The sequence below is a fragment of the Macaca fascicularis genome, chromosome 16 (assembly GCF_037993035.2).
Source record: "Macaca fascicularis isolate 582-1 chromosome 16, T2T-MFA8v1.1".
NCBI classification, from domain to species: Eukaryota; Metazoa; Chordata; class Mammalia; order Primates; family Cercopithecidae; genus Macaca; species Macaca fascicularis.
The window spans coordinates 63,258,378-63,278,307 of NC_088390.1; the positions used below are offsets into that span (position 1 = coordinate 63,258,378).

General features: G+C 47.6%; 1 protein-coding gene across 8 annotated transcripts in view; it reads right to left on the bottom strand.

Moving 5' to 3' along the window:
* The window catches only part of STAT5B (signal transducer and activator of transcription 5B), a 91,481-nt gene that overhangs the window by 13,311 nt on the left and 58,240 nt on the right, over positions 1-19,930 (bottom strand). For 4 of the 8 annotated variants that reach the window (XM_074019650.1, XM_074019652.1, XM_074019651.1 and 1 more), the window contains exons 3-12: positions 15,203-15,331; positions 12,457-12,546; positions 11,041-11,215; positions 7,506-7,636; positions 7,106-7,257; positions 6,516-6,671; positions 5,931-6,110; positions 5,159-5,246; positions 4,942-5,064; positions 3,465-3,557 (exon numbers count right to left, since the gene is read on the bottom strand). In XM_074019650.1, the coding sequence (XP_073875751.1) occupies positions 3,465-3,557; positions 4,942-5,064; positions 5,159-5,246; positions 5,931-6,110; positions 6,516-6,671; positions 7,106-7,257; positions 7,506-7,636; positions 11,041-11,215; positions 12,457-12,525 (1,167 nt within the window). In that variant the 5' untranslated portion in view covers positions 12,526-12,546; positions 15,203-15,331. Of the gene's footprint in view, positions 1-3,464; positions 3,558-4,941; positions 5,065-5,158; positions 5,247-5,930; positions 6,111-6,515; positions 6,672-7,105; positions 7,258-7,505; positions 7,637-11,040; positions 11,216-12,456; positions 12,547-15,202; positions 15,360-19,930 lie in introns of all 8 variants that reach the window. The other 4 variants (XM_045374837.2, XM_045374836.2, XM_045374838.2 and 1 more) reach the window with 1 other exon arrangement.

Consider the following 19,930-nt stretch of genomic DNA (forward strand, 5'->3'; position numbering starts at 1 on the left):
CCCTATCCCTGTCCCCCAGCAACCCAGTTCTTTTCTTTTTTTTTTTTTTTTTTTTGAGACAGAGTCTCGCTCTGCCGCCCAGGCTGGAGTACAGTGGCCGGATCTCAGCTCACTGCAAGCTCCGCCTCCCGGGTTCACGCCATTCTCCTGCCTCAGCCTCCCGAGTAGCTGGGACTACAGGCGCCCGCCACCTCGCCCGGCTAGTTTTTTGTATTTTTTAGTAGAGATGGGGTTTCACCGTGTTAGCCAGGATGGTCTCGATCTCCTGACCTCGTGATCCGCCCGTCTCGGCCTCCCAAAGTGCTGGGATTACAGGCTTGAGCCACCGCGCCCGGCCAGTTCTTTTCTTTAAAGGCAGCTAACACAGTTTCTTGTGTATCCCACCAAAGATATTCTATGCATGCCAGCAATGACATATACTTTTTCCTTTTCTTCATAAATGGTAGCACAAAATTCACATGTTCTGCATTTTCCTCTTTTCACTTAATCCTCTATCTGGGAGACCTCATATCAGCACATAAAGAAATTTCACCAGACCCCCATAGATGGGCATCAGTGTTATAGCCTCATCTTTAGCTATTAACTAACAATGATGCAATGTTCTTATGTTATTTGACCCATAGGACACATAGGCAAATACATCTGAGGAATCAATTTCCACAAGTATTTTATATTATTTTTTAGGTAAGATCTCGCTCTGTCATCCAGGCTGGAGTGCAGTGGCCCAATCTTGGCTCATTGCAACCTCTGCCTCCTCGGCTCAAGCAATTTTCCTACTTCAGCCTCCCCAACAGCTGGGACTACAGGCGTGTACCACCATGCCTGGCTAATTTTTGTGTTTTTTGTAGAGACAGGGTTTTGCCATGTTGACAAGGCTGGCCTCGAATTCCTGGGTTCAAGAGATCCACTTGCCTTGGCCTCCCAAACTGCTGGGATTGCAGGCGTAAACCACTGTGCCTGGCCACAAGTCTTTATTTTTTATTTTTTAGTTTTTTGAGATGGAGTCTCACTGTGTTGCCCAGGCTGGAGTGCAGTGGCACCATCTCGGGTCACTACAACCTCTGCCTCCCGGGTTCAAGCGATTCTCCTGCCTCAGCCTCCCGAGTAGGTGAGATTACAGGCACGCATCACCATGCCCAGATAATTTTTGTATTTTTAGTAGAGATGAGAGTCTCACCATGTTGGCCAAGCTAGTCTCAAATTCCTGACCTCAAATGATCCACCCGCCTTGGCCTCCCAAAGTGCTGGGATTACAGGTGTGAGCCACCGTGCCCAGCTGCAAGTCTTTATTTTAACATAAGGTCAGCTGGGTGCAGTGGCTCACGCCTGTAATCCCGGCACTTTGAGAGGCTCAGGTGGGTGGATCACTTGAGGTCAAGAATTCAAGACCAGCCTGGCCAACATGGTGAGACCTGGGCTCTACTGAAAACATAAAACTAACTGGGCGTGGTGGCATGCACCTGTAATCCCAGCTTCTCAGGAGGCCGAGGCAGGAGAGTTGCTTGAACCCAGAAGGCAGAAGCTGCAGTGAGCTGAGATAATGCCACTGTACTCCAGCCTGGGTGACAGAGCAAGACTCTGTCTCAAAAAATTTAAAAAAAAATAGCATAAGATGTAAGTAGTCATTAACATAATTGAGAATGTCAAAAATGTTTATTTATTTAGACAGGATACTTCAGTAATTACATGGTGCAGGAGATGCCAAAGGTACACAGAGAGTGAGATATGTGGACAGGCAGGGAAGGAAATGAGAGATGTAACAATCTTATCCAGTAGGCTTATTAGGACAAGAGGCAGACAGATAGTTTCAAACAGGAGCTTCTAATTCAGAGTCTGTAAGTGAAGCATGGTAGAATATCTTTTAAAAATCTCACCTTTGCAGTAAAATACTTTTTCTCTAAAGAGGACTGTTGGAAACGTTAAGCCTCTCCACATGAGCCAGAAGGTTCCATTTCACCTTCTTTACACACAACTGGAAGGTACCCCATGCTATCCATGCTGTTTTGTAAACGAGCTGCTGAACTAACAGTCAAATCCTATATTCTAATGGCCACAAAACAAAACATAATCAAGGTTTGTTGGATATACTTACAGAAGGACATACTCTTATGTCCCAAATGATAACCCTTTTATCATGCTTTTACGGGCTAATCTCTACTGGAAACATGTAACAAATGACCTTTGTCTACTAAAAAATTTTTTTCTTTGAGACAGGGTGTTGCTTTGTCACCCAGGCTGGAGTACAGTGGCGCAATCTTGGCTCACTGCAGCCTAGACCTCCTGGGCTCAAGATCCTCCTGGCCTCAGCCCCCAAGTAGCTGGGACGACAGGCTGGTGTACCATGCCCGGGTAATTTTTTGGTATTTTTTGTAGAGACTGGATTTTGCCATGTTGCCTAGGCTAGTCTGGAGCTCAAGGGATCTGTCCGCCTTGGCCTCCTGGAGTGCTAGGATTACAGGTGTGAGCCACTGCACCCAGCCTATGAGATCTTTAAAATGCTCATCGAGCAGCAGGCTAGCGGGATTCAGGTAACATTTGGGGGCATAAATCCACCAAATTATATCTTCCTTGATACAAAGCATCTCATTCTTCATGAGACCTGGAATGAATCACAGAAACTAAAATTTGGAAAAGACATTTAATAGCATCTTCATTTATTGAAAGGAAGAGGATATGAAGCAACTTCTATGCTAAAGTAAGCCTCTCGAGAGATCTAACCTCTGGAGTGAAACTGGGAGTCCCAAATCCCATTCATAGTTTCACCCAAGGATTCAAAATAATATTGACTGGGTACTGACTATGTGGCAAGCATTTTCTATGTTATCTAATTTAATCTTCCTAACAATGCTGTGGAGCAAGAGTATCCCTGTGCTGCAGACACCTGCTGGAAGCTCAGGCTCAGAGAGGTAAAGTGAACTGCCCGTGTGTTCATGGAGTGAGGAAATGGTGGAGTCTCAGTTCAAACCCTGGCCCGACGTCAAGCCCATGTTCTTTCCACTTTCCCCATTCTTTCTATTCTGCCTCCCACTAAAGAAAACAGTGTCTTTTTTCCTATCCTTTTTTTTTTTTTTTTTGGGTTGTTTAATTGAGATGGAGTCTTGCTCTGTCACCCAGGCTGGAGTACAGTGGTGTGATCTTGGTTCACTGAAATCTCTGCTGCTCGGGTTCAAGTGATTCTTGTGCCTCAGCCTCCCAAGTAGCTGGGATTACAGGTGTGTGCCATGACACCCAGCTAATTTTTTGGTATTTTTTAATAGAAATAGGGTTTTGCCATGTCGGCCAGGCTGGTCTCGAACTCCTGATCTCAGGTGATCCACCCACCTCGGCCTCCCAAAGTGTTGGGATTACAGGTGTGAGTCACTGTGCCCGGCCTTTTCCTATGCTTTTTAAAGGGATAATACGTGAATGAGACTCATGACACTGGCATTGATTTGGGGACCCACATGCCCGAGGAATCCACTCACAGGCTCTGCAAAAGCATTGTCCCAGAGAACGGTGGCCGTTGCATTGTTGTCCTGGCTGCCATGAACGATCACCACCACTGGCAGGGACAGGGTCTAAAAAGACACAAGAGAAGGCTGAGCGCCCACGAGCCTCAAGTTCTTCTCCTTCCCTGCTTTTTTTTTTCTTATTATCACAACGCTTTTATTTTCCAAGTTTCAGTTAATGTTCCTCTCACACACAGAATCTAAATGGCCCCAGGAATAATATGACTTTTCACACTGGCACAATCTTAGAAATTTTAAATATTTTACAAGCAATGTTGCTTAGATATTTCTGAAGGATAAAGTTTCTCAAAGTTACATGGAGAACAGGAGAGAGAAAAGAGACTATTGGAGACATTTCTGGGAAAAAATACAAATAACAAATTTAAAACTTACCACAATTTTTACTCAAATTCATCCCGAGTAATGCTTCTCATAATCCATTTTGTAGTCTCTCTCTCCAGCTAGTTCAGTTCATTATTGTTTGTTCATGTTTTATTTTTTATTTTTATTTTTTTGAGACGGAGTCTTGCTCTGTCACCCAGGTTGGAGTGCAATGGCGCAATCTAGGCTCACTGCAACCTCTGCTTCCCAGGTTCAAGTGATTCTCCTGCCTCAGCCTCCACAGTAGCTAGGATTACAGGCACATACCACCACACCCAGCTATTTTTGTATTTTTTGTAGAGACGGGGTTTCACCATGTTGGCCAGGCTGGTCTCAAACCCCTGACCTCGTGATCCACCCGCCTCAGCCTCCCAAAGTGCTGGGATTACAGGTTTGAGCCACCATGCCTGGCCTATTTTTTATTTTATTTATTTATTTATTTATTTATTTATTTTTGTCGAGATGGGGTCTCACTATGTTGCCCAGGCTGGTCTGGAATTCCTGAACTCAAGCAAAACTCCTGCCTTGGCCTCCCAAAGTGTTAGGATTACAGATGTGAGCCACTGCACTGGGCCTTGTTTGTTCGTGTCTTTTTTTTTTTTTTTTTTAAAGACAGGGTCTCACTCTTTTGCCCAGGCTGGAGTGCAGTGGCACAATCTCGGTTCATTGCAACCTCAGCCTCCCAGGTTGAAGTGATTTTCCTGAGTAGCTGGGATTACAGGCATGTGCCACCAAGCCTGGCTAATTTTTGTACTATTTAGTAGAGATGGGGTTTCACTGTGTTAGCCAGGCTGGTCTTGAACTCCTGACCTCAAGTGACCTGCCTGCCTCAGCCTTCCAAAGTGCTGGGATTACAGGCATGAGCCACTGTGCTCAGGCTTTGTTCATATCTTAAGAGAATCTAAGTGATATAGTTCTCAGGGTGAGGTCGGTCTGTTTTCAGTTTACCAATAGTCAAAAAGAAGATGCTATGTGATAAAAAAAAATTTATTTTGTAACATAAAGTACACCACATACACACACACGCGCGCACGCACGCACATGCACACGCAGAGCTTAGGGAAGGCTTTACCTTGACTTGAAAAACCAGCTCATTTCCACCAACACTAAACTGGGATTCAAACAGGATTGTAAATTTTTCTTCTGTCACTGACTCTGCCCCACGACGGTCTGATCTCTTAATTCGTTTCAGGGACTGCAAAGGAGAAATACAAGATGAAACATCAGATGAAAGTTGTTCTCCTCAAAGAACAGGGAAAAATTCATTCTTCCTCTTCTTCCACCCTCACCATATTCCTGAAGTGGGCACTAAGAGTGCCTGTGGCTTGGTGGTACTCCATGACACAGCAGTTGTTCAAGATCTCGCCACTGTAATCACTGCAAATCAGAGAGAGACCAGCTCCAAACCCATGCCAGGGTCTCAGGACATGCGGAGTCAATAATATAATTTGGGGTAGCAGGAAATAGAGAAGTTTGCTAAAAATGTACGTCATTTAGAGGAAATGTTAGCTACATAACATATACATGTAAGGTTCTCGGACGTATCTCTACAAAATGAAACAAGATCAAACTATCTTCACAGAAAACAGTTCCTAGGAGAACTTTTCTTTTCTTTTCTTTTTTTTTTTTTTGAGACAGAGTTTTGCTCTTGTTTCCCAGGCTGGAGTACAATGGTGTGATCTCGGCTCACTGCAATCTCTGCCTCCCAGGTTCAAGGGATTCTCCTGCCTTAGTCTCTCGAGTAGCTGGGACTACAGGCGCCCACCACCATGCCCGACTAATTTTTTGTATTTTTAGTAGAGATGGGGTTTCACCATGTTGGTCAGGCTGGTCTTGAACTCCTGACCTCAGGTGATCTGTCTGCCTCAGCCTCCTAAAGTGCTGGGATTACAGGCGTGAGCCACTGCGCCAGACCCAAGAACTTCCTTATATTCCTTTGCTGATGCCCAGAAGAGGCCAGAAGGGCAAACAGGGATCTGACACAGGAGGCAGAATTCTTGTTTTTCCTGTTGCCAGGACACGAGACAAGTAGCAGGGAATGAGAAGAAGCTGCACAATTACTTGCGGGTGTTCTCGTTCTTGAGCAGAGACTTGGCCTGCTGCTCACTGATGATGGTGGCCTTCACCTGGGGCGGGTTCATGTGCACGTTCAGCTTCCCGCCCACCAGCAGGCGCACGGTGGCTGCAAACTTGGTCTGGGTCTTCAGGACCTGAGGAGGCTGCTTCTCAATGATGAATGTGCTGCAGGGGACACAGGGACAGACGTACGATGAGGGGTTGGCGCAGGGGAAAGGGCTCTCAGTCCTCCTGTGGTGGGGGTGGGTCTGCCTCCCGCGGGGCTCAGGAGGTGAAAAGCACGGGCACAGCCTCTGTTCCTGGGGAAGCCATGAGAGTCCAGGGAAAGGATGGAGAGGGGAGTGACATAACACAGCAGCTGGCATGGGCTGCGGCCCAAGGGCATCTCTTGCAGTGTCCACAGGAGAAACCGGGCAAGGGCGGCACCCAGCAGCCACAGCAACTGGAGACGGAGTGGGGAGGGATGACAGGCACAAAGCGAATCTGCTGGTCTGGAAGGCACCTGCGGCCCCCCACACGCAGTCTGGAGCTGCCCCAAGCTCCTGGGCATGGCCAACAGGCAGCAGTCACCTGGTCACCAGGGCTGAGATGATGTCCGTGATGGTGGCGTTGACCTCAGCCAGCATCTCCTCCACTGGGCCAGGGATGGGCAGCTGCTGGCAGAGGTGCTCAGCCCTACGGATCTGCTGCCGGTTCTGCCAGATGATCTCGGCCAACTTCTCACACCTGCACGGGAGCCCCAAGGCCAACAGGAGGACAATGGCTTCTTCGCACAGACACCAGGCCCCAAGACACAGCTCCCCCTCCCGCAGGAAGGCTCTGTGCTTTCACCACACCTCCCACCCATGGGAAGAGCAGAGCTCCCTGCCTCCCAGAATTAGAAATGTACACAGGAGGGGCGACCCTGACTAGGCCCAAACAGCCCGAGCATCACCCCACACCCCCGAGCTCTCTCCCACCCCCAGGACAGCAGCCCCCTTCCTGGGGGAGGTGCACAGGATGGGGGACCAAAGTCTGATTCAGGAACCAGGCCCCCTGGAGAAACTAGAGCTGTCCCAGGATGGAGGGGGCCTGCTGCAGGAGCCAGCACAGGAGGCAGAAGCAGCCAGGGTCCCCACCAGCCCCTCCTGCCCTGCCCTCTGGCCGCCCCACACCATTACCAGGACTGTAGCACGTCCAGGCTGCCCTCGGGGGGCCCGCCGTTCCCGGCCAGCTGCTGCCGCCGCTTCCACTGGATCAGCTCGTCATCTAGGATGATGGTCTGCTGCTTCCGCAGCAGCTGCAGGGTCTTCTGGTGCTTCTCGGCCAGCTCCTGAGGGAAGGGAGGACAGCAGCCCCTTCTGGGCTCCCAGAGAACACTGCGGGGCCTCACTGGGAAATGGCAGAGCAGGGCCCAGGCCATTTCCTCTCCCCAAGCTGCTCTGCCTTGCATGGCTCCCAGAAAAATATGCCTCCTGCCCTCCCAGGTTCTGCTCTCATCCGGGCCCCAGCCCTCCCTCAGGTCACCAGAGACTGACTTCATGGCACCCACGCCCAGGAGAAGGCCAGGACCCCACTCACCACGCGGTACTGCTGCAGCGTCTGTGCCTCGCGCTGCAGCCACGCCTCCAGGGACACCTGCTTCTGCTGGAGGGCCGTCTCCCGGCTCAGACGCTCCTGGGGGCTCAGCTGGGCCAGCGGGCCAAACTGAGCTAGAGGAAGGGATAGGAAACCATGACCGTCACCTCCCAGTGTCCAACAGGAGGCCCAAGGAAGCGCACTCACCCGTTCTGGAGCGAGACCCTCCCAGGCTCAGATACTGCATCAAGGGCAAGTCGGAGTTCCTGACAGACAGCGGGGGCAAGATGAATGGGCGCCTCAGGAGGTGCCTCTGGGCCCTGCTCCCTGGCCTCCTGACTCTGAGCGTCCCCTCTGGGGGCACACGGGTGCTGGGGCAGCTGGGGAAGAGGCCCGCCTGTCTGCTGCCCACCTGCCGCACAGAGCTGCCAGCCCTCTTCTCACAGCCCGGCATGGGTCTAGGCTGTCTGGGGTGCAAGTGTGCCCATGCCCAGGGTGAACCTGGGCAAATCACTTTCCTTTCTGTGCCTTGGCTTCTCCACATGTAAAACAGGAGATTCTTGGCACCTGCCTCAGTGGGGCGCTTGAAGATTAAATACATGAGGACATGGAAGATGCCAGAAAGCTTCCTGGCATGGGTGAGCTCTGTGTGAGGTTCGTCCTTCTTGGTTAATGGGGAACAGGACAGAGAGAAGAGGTGACAAGACAAGCAGTTGCTCGGCCCCATCCCTCCCGCAGCAAGGCCTCCTCAGGGGCCCCCGGCCCCGGCCGCTCTGTCTCGTCCCTGAGCACAGCAGTCCCCCCTCAGGGGAGGATGAGATTCTCGAGGGGCGGAAGGGGCCCAGCATGTTTGTCCAGGTTGGCTCACTGTGAGCCCAGCCGACCAACCAGGGGAGACAGACAGACAGACAGCAGAGGAGAGCACGTCCAGGGCCACTGGGGATGCAGAGCCACCAATATTCTCTCAGGAAAGGGAGGCCAGAGGGAGGTGGCTTTTCTCCACACCATCTGTGAGGAGTCATCGATGGTGGGACAGGGAGTAAGTCAGGCCTCACTACCTTTTAAAAATTACTATGAAATAGGTAAGACACAGGGAACATGGAACACAGGAGCACCTGTGTATCAATAACCCAGCCTAAGAAACTAGACATGTCCACAGTTACAGCCACAACTAGCAGACCCACCCCACCCTCCCAACAACAGCCCCTCTCCACCACCCTGGGACTATTAATCCCTTCCCATCTCCTTCTCAACAGCCCAGCGTCCTTGCTTGAGCTGAGTCAGAAGATGCGCGCATCAGCATGTCTCAGTACTCCTGGCTGGCCCCTGAGGGTCATGTCACCCTGACCCCAGCCCTGCCCCATGGGATGCACAAGCTGGGACAGACAAAAGCAACTCTATGTAGCCACGAACAGCCCAGAGCTAGAACTCAGAAATATGGCTCCAATCTCACTGCAGGTATCGAGCAGGAAGAGGATCATCCAGGCACGGACAGATCCGAGGCGTCTGCACGGCTACCTCGGGAATCCTGCCCAGCCACAGGGAGGGTGGTGGTGATCCCAACACCTGGGCCCAGCCTTCCTATGCAAGGGACCCAATTAGGTCTCTCCTGGAAATTTGCAGAAGCTTTTGGGAAGGAGACCAGGGAGACAGGAAGCAATTTCCCTACTCCACTGGAGGTAGCTGAGCCTTCCCTGGTAAAAGTGGATCAACAGTCTGTGTTTCTGCTGAGTGAACTTGACAAATGGGACTGAGAAGACACTGCATGATGGATCCAAACCTAATCCACCACCACACACAGGAAGCAGAAAAGTCAGGCACGGGATCAGAAATACTGTCGCCAGTCTAAGGACTTGGGTAGGAATAACAGCCCCAAATCTTCTGTTTCCATTCTCAGAAGGAGCTGCCCTTCTTCTGGGGCCAGTCTAGGATGGGTTCAGATAAAAGGAAGACATGCTAGAATCATCCTTTCAACCTTTACTCAATAACTCTTATGTTTCAGGCATTGTGCTGGCCTCAGGGTACAGAGATAAAAGATATAGTCCCTTCTTCAAGATTTATGTTCCAGTGGAGAAGAGAAAGAGTAAATAAATAATATCACTATAGACATAAGATGGAACCTACATACATGGAATTAGAGGAGCATGTGCTATGTGTGTGTGTGCTGTGTGTGTGCGTGGTGTGTGTGTGTGCTATGTGTGGTGAGTGTGTGTGTATGCTGTGTGTCTGTGGAGTGTGAGTGTGCTCTGTGTGTGTGTGGTGTGTGTGTGCTGTGTGTCTGTGTATGGGGTGTGTGTGTGCTGTGTGTGTCTGTGTGTGTGGTATGTGGTGTGTGTGGTGTATATGTGTGCTGTGTGTGTGTGTGTTTGGAGGGGCTGGGTGGTTGAGCCAAAGCTTCTCTGAGACTGAGCTGGGCATGGAAGCATAGAGAGGAAACTATTAAAGCTCAAACTGCCAAATTGCTACAGAGTCAAGAGGGGGCGCTGGTGGGGCTCCACAGCCTCACCACAAACTGAAGCTCTTTGTGCTCTAAGTACTAAGCAGGATTTATACCAGGCTAAGGGAGCTTTGTCCATAAGGGCTACCTAAGGAGCGTTAAGTGTACTCTGCTCCAGGAAGACCTTTGTGAATAACTGCACAGAACATTAGAAATCAGTTACTACAAATACGGGTCCTTAGTACTTACACGTCCCTGCTTAGAAAGGTTTCTTTTCCTCCTTAGAGATAGGGTCTTACTATGTTGCTTAAGCTAGTCTGAAACTACTGGCCTCAAGTGATCCTCCTGCCTTGGCCTCCCAAAGCACCAGGATTGCAGGTGTGCAAAACCACTCCCAGCTTATAATTTTTTTTTTTTTTTTTGAGACAGAGTTCTGCTCTTTTTACCCAGGCTGGAGTGCAATGGTGATATCGTCGCTCACTGCAACCTCCGCCTCCCAGGTTCAAGAGATTCTCGTGCCTCAGCCTCCCAAGTAGCTGGGATTACATGCATGCACCACCATGCCCAGCTAATTTTGTATTTTTAGTAGAGATGGGGTTTCACCATGTTGGCCAGGCTGGTCTCGAACTCCTGACCTCAGGTGATCCACCCGCCTCACCCTCCCAAAGTGCTGGGATTACAGGCGTGAACCACTGTGCCCAGCCAGAAAATTTTTTAAACATGTAATTATATAATTTCTATTTATCATTTCAGTAACGCTCAACTTATAATATGTCTACTATATACAAAAGTATTGCCTGCTAGTGTTTGTTTAGACTGTGAGCTCCTTCTCAAAAGAGGAAATGTCTTCTGTGGCAGCTCAGAAGCTTCCTGGATGTGGGGACCTGAGTGAGACACGCACTCAAGGGCAGGCGCCCTGCCATCTCCCCTTCCTAAATCTCATCCTCTCAGTACTGTCTTCAATGCAAATAAATCCCTGCTACTCAGAGAAAGGTTGCTGCCTCCGAATGGAAAATGGGCTTTCTCCCAACCCCACTGGAGCTGCTTTCCAGTCCCCATGCCCACCCTCAGGATGCACACTGTGCCTCCACTGCGCCTCACCTTGGATCCTCAGGCTCTCCTGGTACTGGATGATGAAGTACTCCTGAGTCTGCTGCAGCTTCTTCAGCTCATTCTCTGTGTCCTGCGTGACCAGTCGCAGCTCCTCAAACGTCTGATTGATCTGGAGGTGTTTCTGGGACATGGCGTCAGCAAGGCTTCCAGCTGGAGAACTACCCTGGGAACAGATCGGGGGCAGTGCAAGGTGGTCGGAATGGGAGGAAGCCTGAGGCCTTAATCCCCATGAAAAGCCTATGCCAGATCCTGCAACTGGGCTAAGACCCCAAAAGGTAAATTTTGAGTCGGGAGGAATAGCAAACGTCATCTGTGAGACACAGGGTGCAGTGGGAAAAGTGAGAAACAGGGGAGCGGACAGATCACGGTTCAGATCACAAAGCATGGGAGAAGCTTCCATTTCAGATCTGACCTCCACCAGAGTATCCTAAACGGGGTCCATTGAATTACCTTTGGAGAGACTAGAACATAACCTGTTCCAGTGTCACGTGGGTTTTCCTACTAATGAGGAGGTGGAGTGATTCCTCTTCCACTCATTGACCCAATGCAAGGACAGCATTAAGCATTAGGGAAGCCATGGGGAGCAGGGCCGTGTGAATACACATCATCTGTGTCCTCACTCAAGATATTCTCATGATGCAATCATTTGCTTCCACCATGGAAGAGGCCAGACCTCTCACAGGCATCCTGGAGACCCCAGGATGAAGTGATGGGGGAGGCATAAACAAGGTCTCTGTGGACCCAGCCCTGTAAGTGACCTGGTCAGACCACTCCTTCCACACCTGATTCAGGGCTAGGGAAAAGTCTTTCCTAAGTGTTCTCACCTGAATATGAGCACGCCTTTACTAAAAAATTACTCAGTTGAGGTTAAATTACTTTGCACTTGTTCATATTGTTTTGTGGTTGCAATCTCATCAAGGTTATAAATCAGTTAAGATCAAAGACCATATCTTCTATTTCTTTTCTTTTTGTCTTTTTTTTGAGACACGGTCTCATTCCATCACCCATGAGTGCAGGGGTGCGATCATGGCTCACTGCAGCCTTTACCCCCTGGGCTCAAGGGATCTTCCCACTTCAGCTTTCCGAACAGTCAGGGCTACAGGCATGTACCACCGTGCCCAGCTAATTTTTTTTTTTTTGTATTTTTGGTAGAGCCAAGGTTTCACTATGTTACCCAGGGTGCTCTCGAACTCCTGGGCTCAGGCAATCTGCCTGCCTCAGCCTGCCAAAGTGCTGGGCTGCAGTCAGTCACATCTCCTATTTCTTTTGTGCCCCTTAGGACGATGCTCTCTTTAAAGAGACACCAGTAGTGCACCCTGAGTCACCTTGACAAAGGTGGGTCCAGAGGGAGGTGGGTAAGAAGAGACTTCCCGACTGCCCTCCCCACACATATGGGACACTCACATTGTTGGCTTCTCGGACCAATCTCTGCTCATTGTACAATATATGGCGGATGCAGCGGACCAGCTCCATGGGGCAGCGGTCATACGTGTTCTGAAAGAATCCAACAGCAGACATCAATTTGTGCCATTCCACACTATGGGCCCTAACCATGCCTCAGGATGGGGAGCCTCCTGAGGGACCTCGTGAATCACAGGAGACACTGTTCCTCCAACACCAACAGGAATAAGAAGGCACATCATGGAAACCCAATTACAGTGAAAAGGTAAGACTGTTTTACTTCTTTTTTCCTTTTTTTTTTTTGAGACTGAGTCTCACTCTGTTGCCCAGGCTGGAGTGCAGTGGCACAGCCTCGGCCCACTGCAACATCTACCTCCCGGGTTCAAGCGATTCTCCTGCCTTAGCCTTCCGAGTAGCTGGGATTACAGGCGCCCGACACCATGCCTGGCTAAGTTTTGTCTTTTTAGTAGAGATGGGGTTTCACCATGTTGGCCAGGCTGGTCTCAAACTCCTGACCTCAGGTATCCACCGGCCTTGGCCTCCCAAAGTGCTGTTTTATTTTTTGCATCTTAATTTGCCTAAAGTATCTGGGGAACATTCTTAAAAATGGAATAAATAAGTTTTAAAAGCCTCGCCAGAGGAGACACTGGACACCACCCTCAACTGGGCAATCAAAACTACTACCACCAATGAGGGGACGAGGGACACTGCCCGTCTGGATGTGATACCCGAGAAGGACACGGCGTCACCTACAGTTGTCCCTTGGTATCTGTGGGGGCTGGTTCCAGGACCCTCTTGGATACCAAAATCTGCAGATGCTCAAGTTCCTTATATAAAATGGCATCATTTTGCATAGAACCCATGCAATCCTCCCATACACTTTAAACCACCTATAGATTGCTTATACTATCTAACACAAAGGAAATGCTATATAAATAGCTGTTCTGTCATATCTTTGTTTGTATTTTTTAAATCGTTGTATTGTTACTTTTTTTCTTTTCCTATTTCTGAGCTGCAGTTGGTGGAATCGGAGGATGCAGAACCCACGGACGTGGGACAGTCAACTATATTTAAAAGTCGGCTCGGAGATGTGCAACGTTAACGTAATCATGAGGAAACATCAGACAAACTCCAAATGAGGAACATTTTATCTTTAAAAAGCAGGGGGTACATGAATTATTATTATTATTTTTTGAGCTGGAATTTCGCTCTTGTCACCCAGGCTGGAGTGCAATGGCACAGTCTCGGCTCACTGCAACCTCCGCCTCCCAGGTTTAAGCGATTCTTCTGCCTCAGCCTCCTGAGTAGCTGAGATTACAGGTGTCCACCACCGCACCCAGTTAATTTCTGTATTTTTAGTAGAGACGGGGTTTCACCATGTTGGTCAGGCTGGTCTTGAACTCCTGACCTCAGATGATTCGCCTGCCTCGGCCACCCAAAGTGCTGGGATTACAGGTGTGAGCCACTGCACCCAGCCTACATTAATTATTTTAAAATGTCAATGCAATGAAAGACAAAGTAAGGTTGCAAAACGGTTCCAGATTAAAGGAGATTAAAGAGGCATGATGACTAGATGCAGTATGTGGTCTTGGACTGGATTCTTGGCTGCAGCGGGAAAATACCCTAAAGGACATGTTTGCCAGAAGAGTACCTAAAAGTATTATATCAATGCTAAATTTAGTGGAGTTGATCAGTGTATTATAACCACACAAGACAAGGTTCATTCTTAGAAAATGCACAGAGGGGCCAGGCAAAGTGGCTCACGCCTGTAATCCCAGCACTTTGGGAGGCCAAGGCAGGCGGATCACCTGAGGTCGGGAGTTCAAAACCAGCCTGACCAACATGGAGAAACCCCATCTCTACTAAAAATACAAAAATTAGATGGGTGTGGTGGCGTGCACCTGTAGTCCCAGCTACTCAGGAGGCTGAGGCAGGAGAATCACTTCAACCCGGGAGGCGGAGGTTGCGGTGAGTCAAGACTACGCCACTGCACTCCAGCCTGGGCAACAAGAGTGAAACTCCACCTCAAAAAAAAAAAAAAGACAATGCACAGAGGGACCGGGCATGGTGGCACATGCCTATAATCCCAACACGTAGGGAGGCTGAGGTGTGGATCACCTGAGGTCAGGAGTTCAAGACCATCGTGGCCAACATGGCAAAACCCTGTCTCTACTAAAAATACAAAAAAAAAAAAAAAAAAAAAAAAATTACCAGGCATGGTGGCGGGCGCCTGTAATCCCAGCCACTTGGTAGGCTAAGGCAGGAGAATTGCTTGAACCCAGGAGGCGGAGGTTGCAGTGAGCTGAGATCGCTCCACTGCACTCCAGCCTGGGTGACAGAGCAAGACTCCGTCTCAAAAATAAATACATAAATAAATAAAAATAAAAAAAAGAAAATGCACAGAGGTACTTACTGGTGTAGGGATACAAGGTATGCAACTTACTCTCCAGTGACTGAAAAACGTGTGTGTGTAGAGACAGCGAGGAGTATATGACAACATAAAAGTCAACAATAGGTGAATATGGGTATATGTGGGGAATCTTTGTATGATTCTTGTAACTTTCTGGAAGTTTGAAATTATTCTCAAATAAAAAGTGAAAAAAAAAAAAAGACCAAAACCAAACGACAAGAACCTTATGCATGTACATATAACTCAACAATGCTGGACTGAAGGAGAGAAAGAAAGTCTCTACAGGAAGAAGACCCCTGAGGCAAGATAATTAAGTGTGACCCCAGAGCCCACACCCACCTGGAGCTGCGTGGCGTAGTGCCCCAGCTTGATCTTCAGTAAAAACCCATCTTCCCCGACCTGGTGCTCCGCCTTCTTCTGCAGCTCCTGCACCAGGCCCTCCAGGAGCTGGGTGGCCTTAATGTTCTCCTGTGGATTATCAAGATCTATTGAGTCCCTAGGGGAAAAAAATTACATAATCTGTATACATACATGCACATGAGCCTGTATAAATGCAGCCTCAACACATCCCACTTTTTCTTCAACTAAAGTGATTTTTTTAGCACTCACTGCAAATTTTAAGAAACAGCCCAACAGAAATGGACTCAATGCCTACATTAATCTATTTGTAATTTACTAAATAGTTGGATTATACTGTAGCTTTCATTCTTTTTAAAAAAAAATTTTTTTTAACAATGTGCTGCCCTTCCTCCTTTCTCTCAATGATGTGCTTGGTGCTTATGCTATTTGCTCCGAGAAATGCAAGGAAAAGGAAAGGGTTCTGTGTGCTCTGAAGGAAATAAGGACTTGGATAATTTCCTATTTATAGTTACCCCTCACGGGTGGAAAGGAGGCACAAGGCCAAGACTCTTCTACATGTCCTTTCCAGCCTCGAGGAGTTTGGTATCTGCAGGTTTCTTAGGTAGAGATAGGTGAAAGAAGCTATTGCTACTTCTAAGAAGCCCTGGAAATGAGACATTCAGGCAGACAGTGCCTACAAGCATTTATACGAGTCAGACATATCACTAGTTGCAGACCCAGGACCTGAAGGCAATGCCAACTTCTCCGGTAAACAAAGGAAACCATGCTACAGACTCTGCATTGATTTCGAGCTATTAAACTGATGACAGGGATTCGGATGGTCTCCCTCCCTCTTTTCTTTCTTTCCTTTTTTCTTTCTTTCTTTCTTTCTACAACTTGGGCAACAATTGACACTGGGAAGTACCAAATTACTTAGTCACTGAAGAAACCAAACAGCTGTCAGACTGAAATAACATTCAATAACTGCTGACTGGGTCTGCAGCCAAACAAGATAGTGGTAGCTAAAAGGCTCTGCCATCCCTAAGTCCCTGAAGATAGCAACTAATTTCAAAAAAAGGCACCAACAGGTGTATCAAAACAGTGATACCGGCCCGGTCTGGTGGCTCACGCCTGTAATCCTAGCACTTTGGGAGGCTGAGATGGGCTGATTACCTGAGCTCAGGAGTTGGAGACCAGCCTGAGCAACATGGTGAAACCCCGTCTCTACTAAAATACAAAAGAAATTAGCCGGGCATAGCAGCTTGTGCCTGTAGTCCCAGCTACTTGGGAGGCTGAGGCAGGAGAACTGCTTGAACCCGGGAGGTGGAGGCTGCAGTGAGCCAAGATCGTGCCACTGCACTCCAGCCTGGGCAACTGAGCAAGACTCTGTCTCTACAAAAACAAAACAAAACAAAACAAAGCAGTGATACCATACTCCATCAAATAGTACACCCTAATCTGCACCTTGAGAAGGCAGTTAAATCAAGTCAGATTTTAAATATGTGTGCCCTATGTATTAAATAGAATATGTATTAAATGAAAGGCTGGAAGGAATGAGGGCAGCCTGTACCTCTGTTTCAACTGGCAACAATGCCCCTGGTCTGGAAACCCACTCTTTTTTTTGAGATGAAGTCTCACTCTGTCGCCTAGGCTAGGATGCAGTAGCACGATCTCAGTTCACTGCAACCTCCGCCTCCTGGGTTCAAGTGATTCTCCTGTCTCAGCCTCCCAAGTAGCTGGAATTACAGGCGTGCACCACCATGCCCGGCTAATTTTTATATTTTTAACAAAGATGGGACTTTACCATGTTGACTAGGTCTCAAACTCCTGATCTCAAGTGATCCACCCGCCTCAGCCTCCCAAAGTGCTGGGATTATAGGCATGAGCCACCACACCTGGCCAGGAACCCACTCGAGAGGATCCAGTCTTTAAGCAAAACTCATAGAAGTCACGTATTGGTTCTTTACTTGAAACCTTAATTCTCTGTTAAAAAAAGACTTGCTTAGATGGCTTAAACATAAAGAATTGAAGATTTGGCTGGGCCCGGGGGCTCACACTTGTAATCCCAGCACTTTGGGAGGCCGAAGTGGGCAGATCACAAGGTCAGGAGTTAAGAGACCAGCCTGGTCAATATGGTGAAACCCTGTCTCTATTAAAAATACAAAAATTAGCCCGGTGTGGTGGCAGGCACCTGTAATCCCAGCTACTTAGAAAGCTTGAACCCGGGAGGCGGAGGTTGCAGTGAGCCGAAATCAAGCCACTGCAGCCTGGTGACAGAGGGAGACTCCGTCTCAAAAAAAAAAAAAAAAAGAAGAATTGAAGATTCTTCATTAAAATCTTTATATTCTTAAGAAAACCAAAGCTAAAAAAATTTCAAGTTTTCCTTCATATCAACACAAGTCTTTTAATTCATTCAGTGAGAACACCAAACGGGAACTCTGCTAAGTGAAATCTGAAATTAACAGAAACTTACTACTCATGTTTTTCTAAATCCTCCAAATCAGGAAAACAGGAGAGAAAATGAAAAGGGAGGGGAAAGCACTAAACAAGGTACAGCTGACATTCTCATATTTAACTCATTTTTTCCCCTCACTTAATTACATGAAGCTGAGATTTTTTTAATTGCCTAGAAAATTGCCTTTCTTTGGTGATCTTTAGTTTCTGAACGGAAATTTGCTACTAACACTCATTGCGATTATTCTAAGGCAACATTACTGATAGGTAGGTATACGGCCCTCTGCAAATAGCAGCATCAAAGCTGGCTTCTCTGAGGGACTGTAAAAGAGGACCCCTGGCTAAGATGGTGAGGCTTGAAGTATCAAATGAATATGCCAGATCGACTGACAGACTGTAACTAAGCAGCAAGCTCCCAGACCCTGAGCAGTGTACATCCTGCTGCCTGGTGTGTAATAATGATACTAATTAAAAACCTGTGCTGTTAGTCGACTGCACTGTACTAATTCTAAAAGAAATTTAAAACAACTCTCCCCTTCCCCAAGTATGTAATCAGTAATCTGGAAAATAAAGAAAAATTAAAATGCTTCTCAAATCTACCACCAGAATGTAATTAGTGTTAACATTTGGGTATATTTTCGTTTAGTGTTTTTTGTTTTTTGTTTTTTTTTTAAAAAGGCAATCTCACTCTGTTGCCCAGGCTGGAGTACAGTGGTGTGATCTCGGCTCACTGCAACCTCTGCCTCCTGGGTTCAAGCAATTCTCGTGCTTTAGCCTCCGTGTGGAGTAGCTGGGATTACAGACACCCGTCACCACGCCCAGCTAATTTTCTGTATTTTCAGTAGAGACGGAATTTTGCCGTGTTGGCCAGGCTTGTCTCAGAACTCCTGGCCTCAAGTGATCTGCCTGCCTCGGCCTCCCAAAGTGCTGGGATTACAGGCATGAGCCACAATACCCACCTAATTTTCTTTTAGTCTTTATGTGTATATATAAAATACATATAAATTAAAAACACCAATGTCTCCACTGTTAAATTATTTTTAGTTTTTTGTTAGATGTAAATTTATTAAGAAATGTAAAATAATTTACATTTAATAAAATAAACTATAAGAAATAAATTATAATTAAATTATATGCATATTCACACCTATCTGCCCCATTAAACACAAATTATTATTATTTTTTTGACATAGGATCTCGCTATGTTGCCTAGGCTGGCCTCAAACTGCTGGGGTCAAGCAATCCTCCCATCTCAGCATCCTGGGTAGCTGGGATTACAGATGTGCACCACCACGTCCAGTGAAACACTGAATTATTTGGAGATGAGGGCTTTAATTTTGTTTGTTTGTTTGTTTGTTTTGAGACAGGGTCTTGCTCTGTTGCTTAGGCTGGAGTGCACTGGTGTGATCATAAGTTACGGCAACCTCTGCCTCGCAGGCTCAAGCGACCCTCCCACCTCAGCCTCCCGAGTAGCTAGTACTACAGGTGCACACCACCACACCTGGCTAATTTTTGTATTTTGTACAAAGACAGGGTTTTGATATGTTGCTCAGGCCTTCCTTGAACTCCTGGGCTCAAGCAATACACCTGCCTTGGCCTCCCAAAGTGTTGGGATTACAACACAAGGTTGGGCTTTAATTTTTTTCATACAAATTCTATTACTTAGGACACTGCTAGGCATCCTATGGGCACTCGAAACATATTTGTTGGCTGCTTTTTATTAGCAGTAATATTCTAATGCTTTTAGACAGTATTTACTATTAAAGGGAACAAATCCTATTTTAAAAATCCCAAGAGTTATTCCATCCCCTCAATCTAAGATGGGGTTAAATACTTTTCATGTATAAAAACAAAATTTTTTAAAAATACCTTTTTATGGATCACATTTAAAAATGTTTAAAAATACAACTTTGAAAGTTGCCATTGGCCGGGCGCGGTGGCTCAAGCCTGTAATCCCAGCACTTTGGGAGGCCGAGGCGGGCGGATCACGAGGTCAGGAGATCGAGACCATCCTGGCTAACACGGTGAAACCCCGTCTCTACTAAAAATACAAAAAGAAATTAGCCGGGCGTGGTGGCGGGCGCCTGTAGTCCCAGCTACTCCGGAGGCTGAGGCAGGAGAATGGCGTGAACCCGGGAGGCGGAGCTTGCAGTGAGCCGAGATCGCGCCCCTGCACTCCAGTCTGGGCGACAGAGCTAGACTCCGTCTCAAAAAAAAAAAAAAAAAAAAAGAAAGTTGCCATCATGACATCTTTCTAACCAAACTCCAATATTC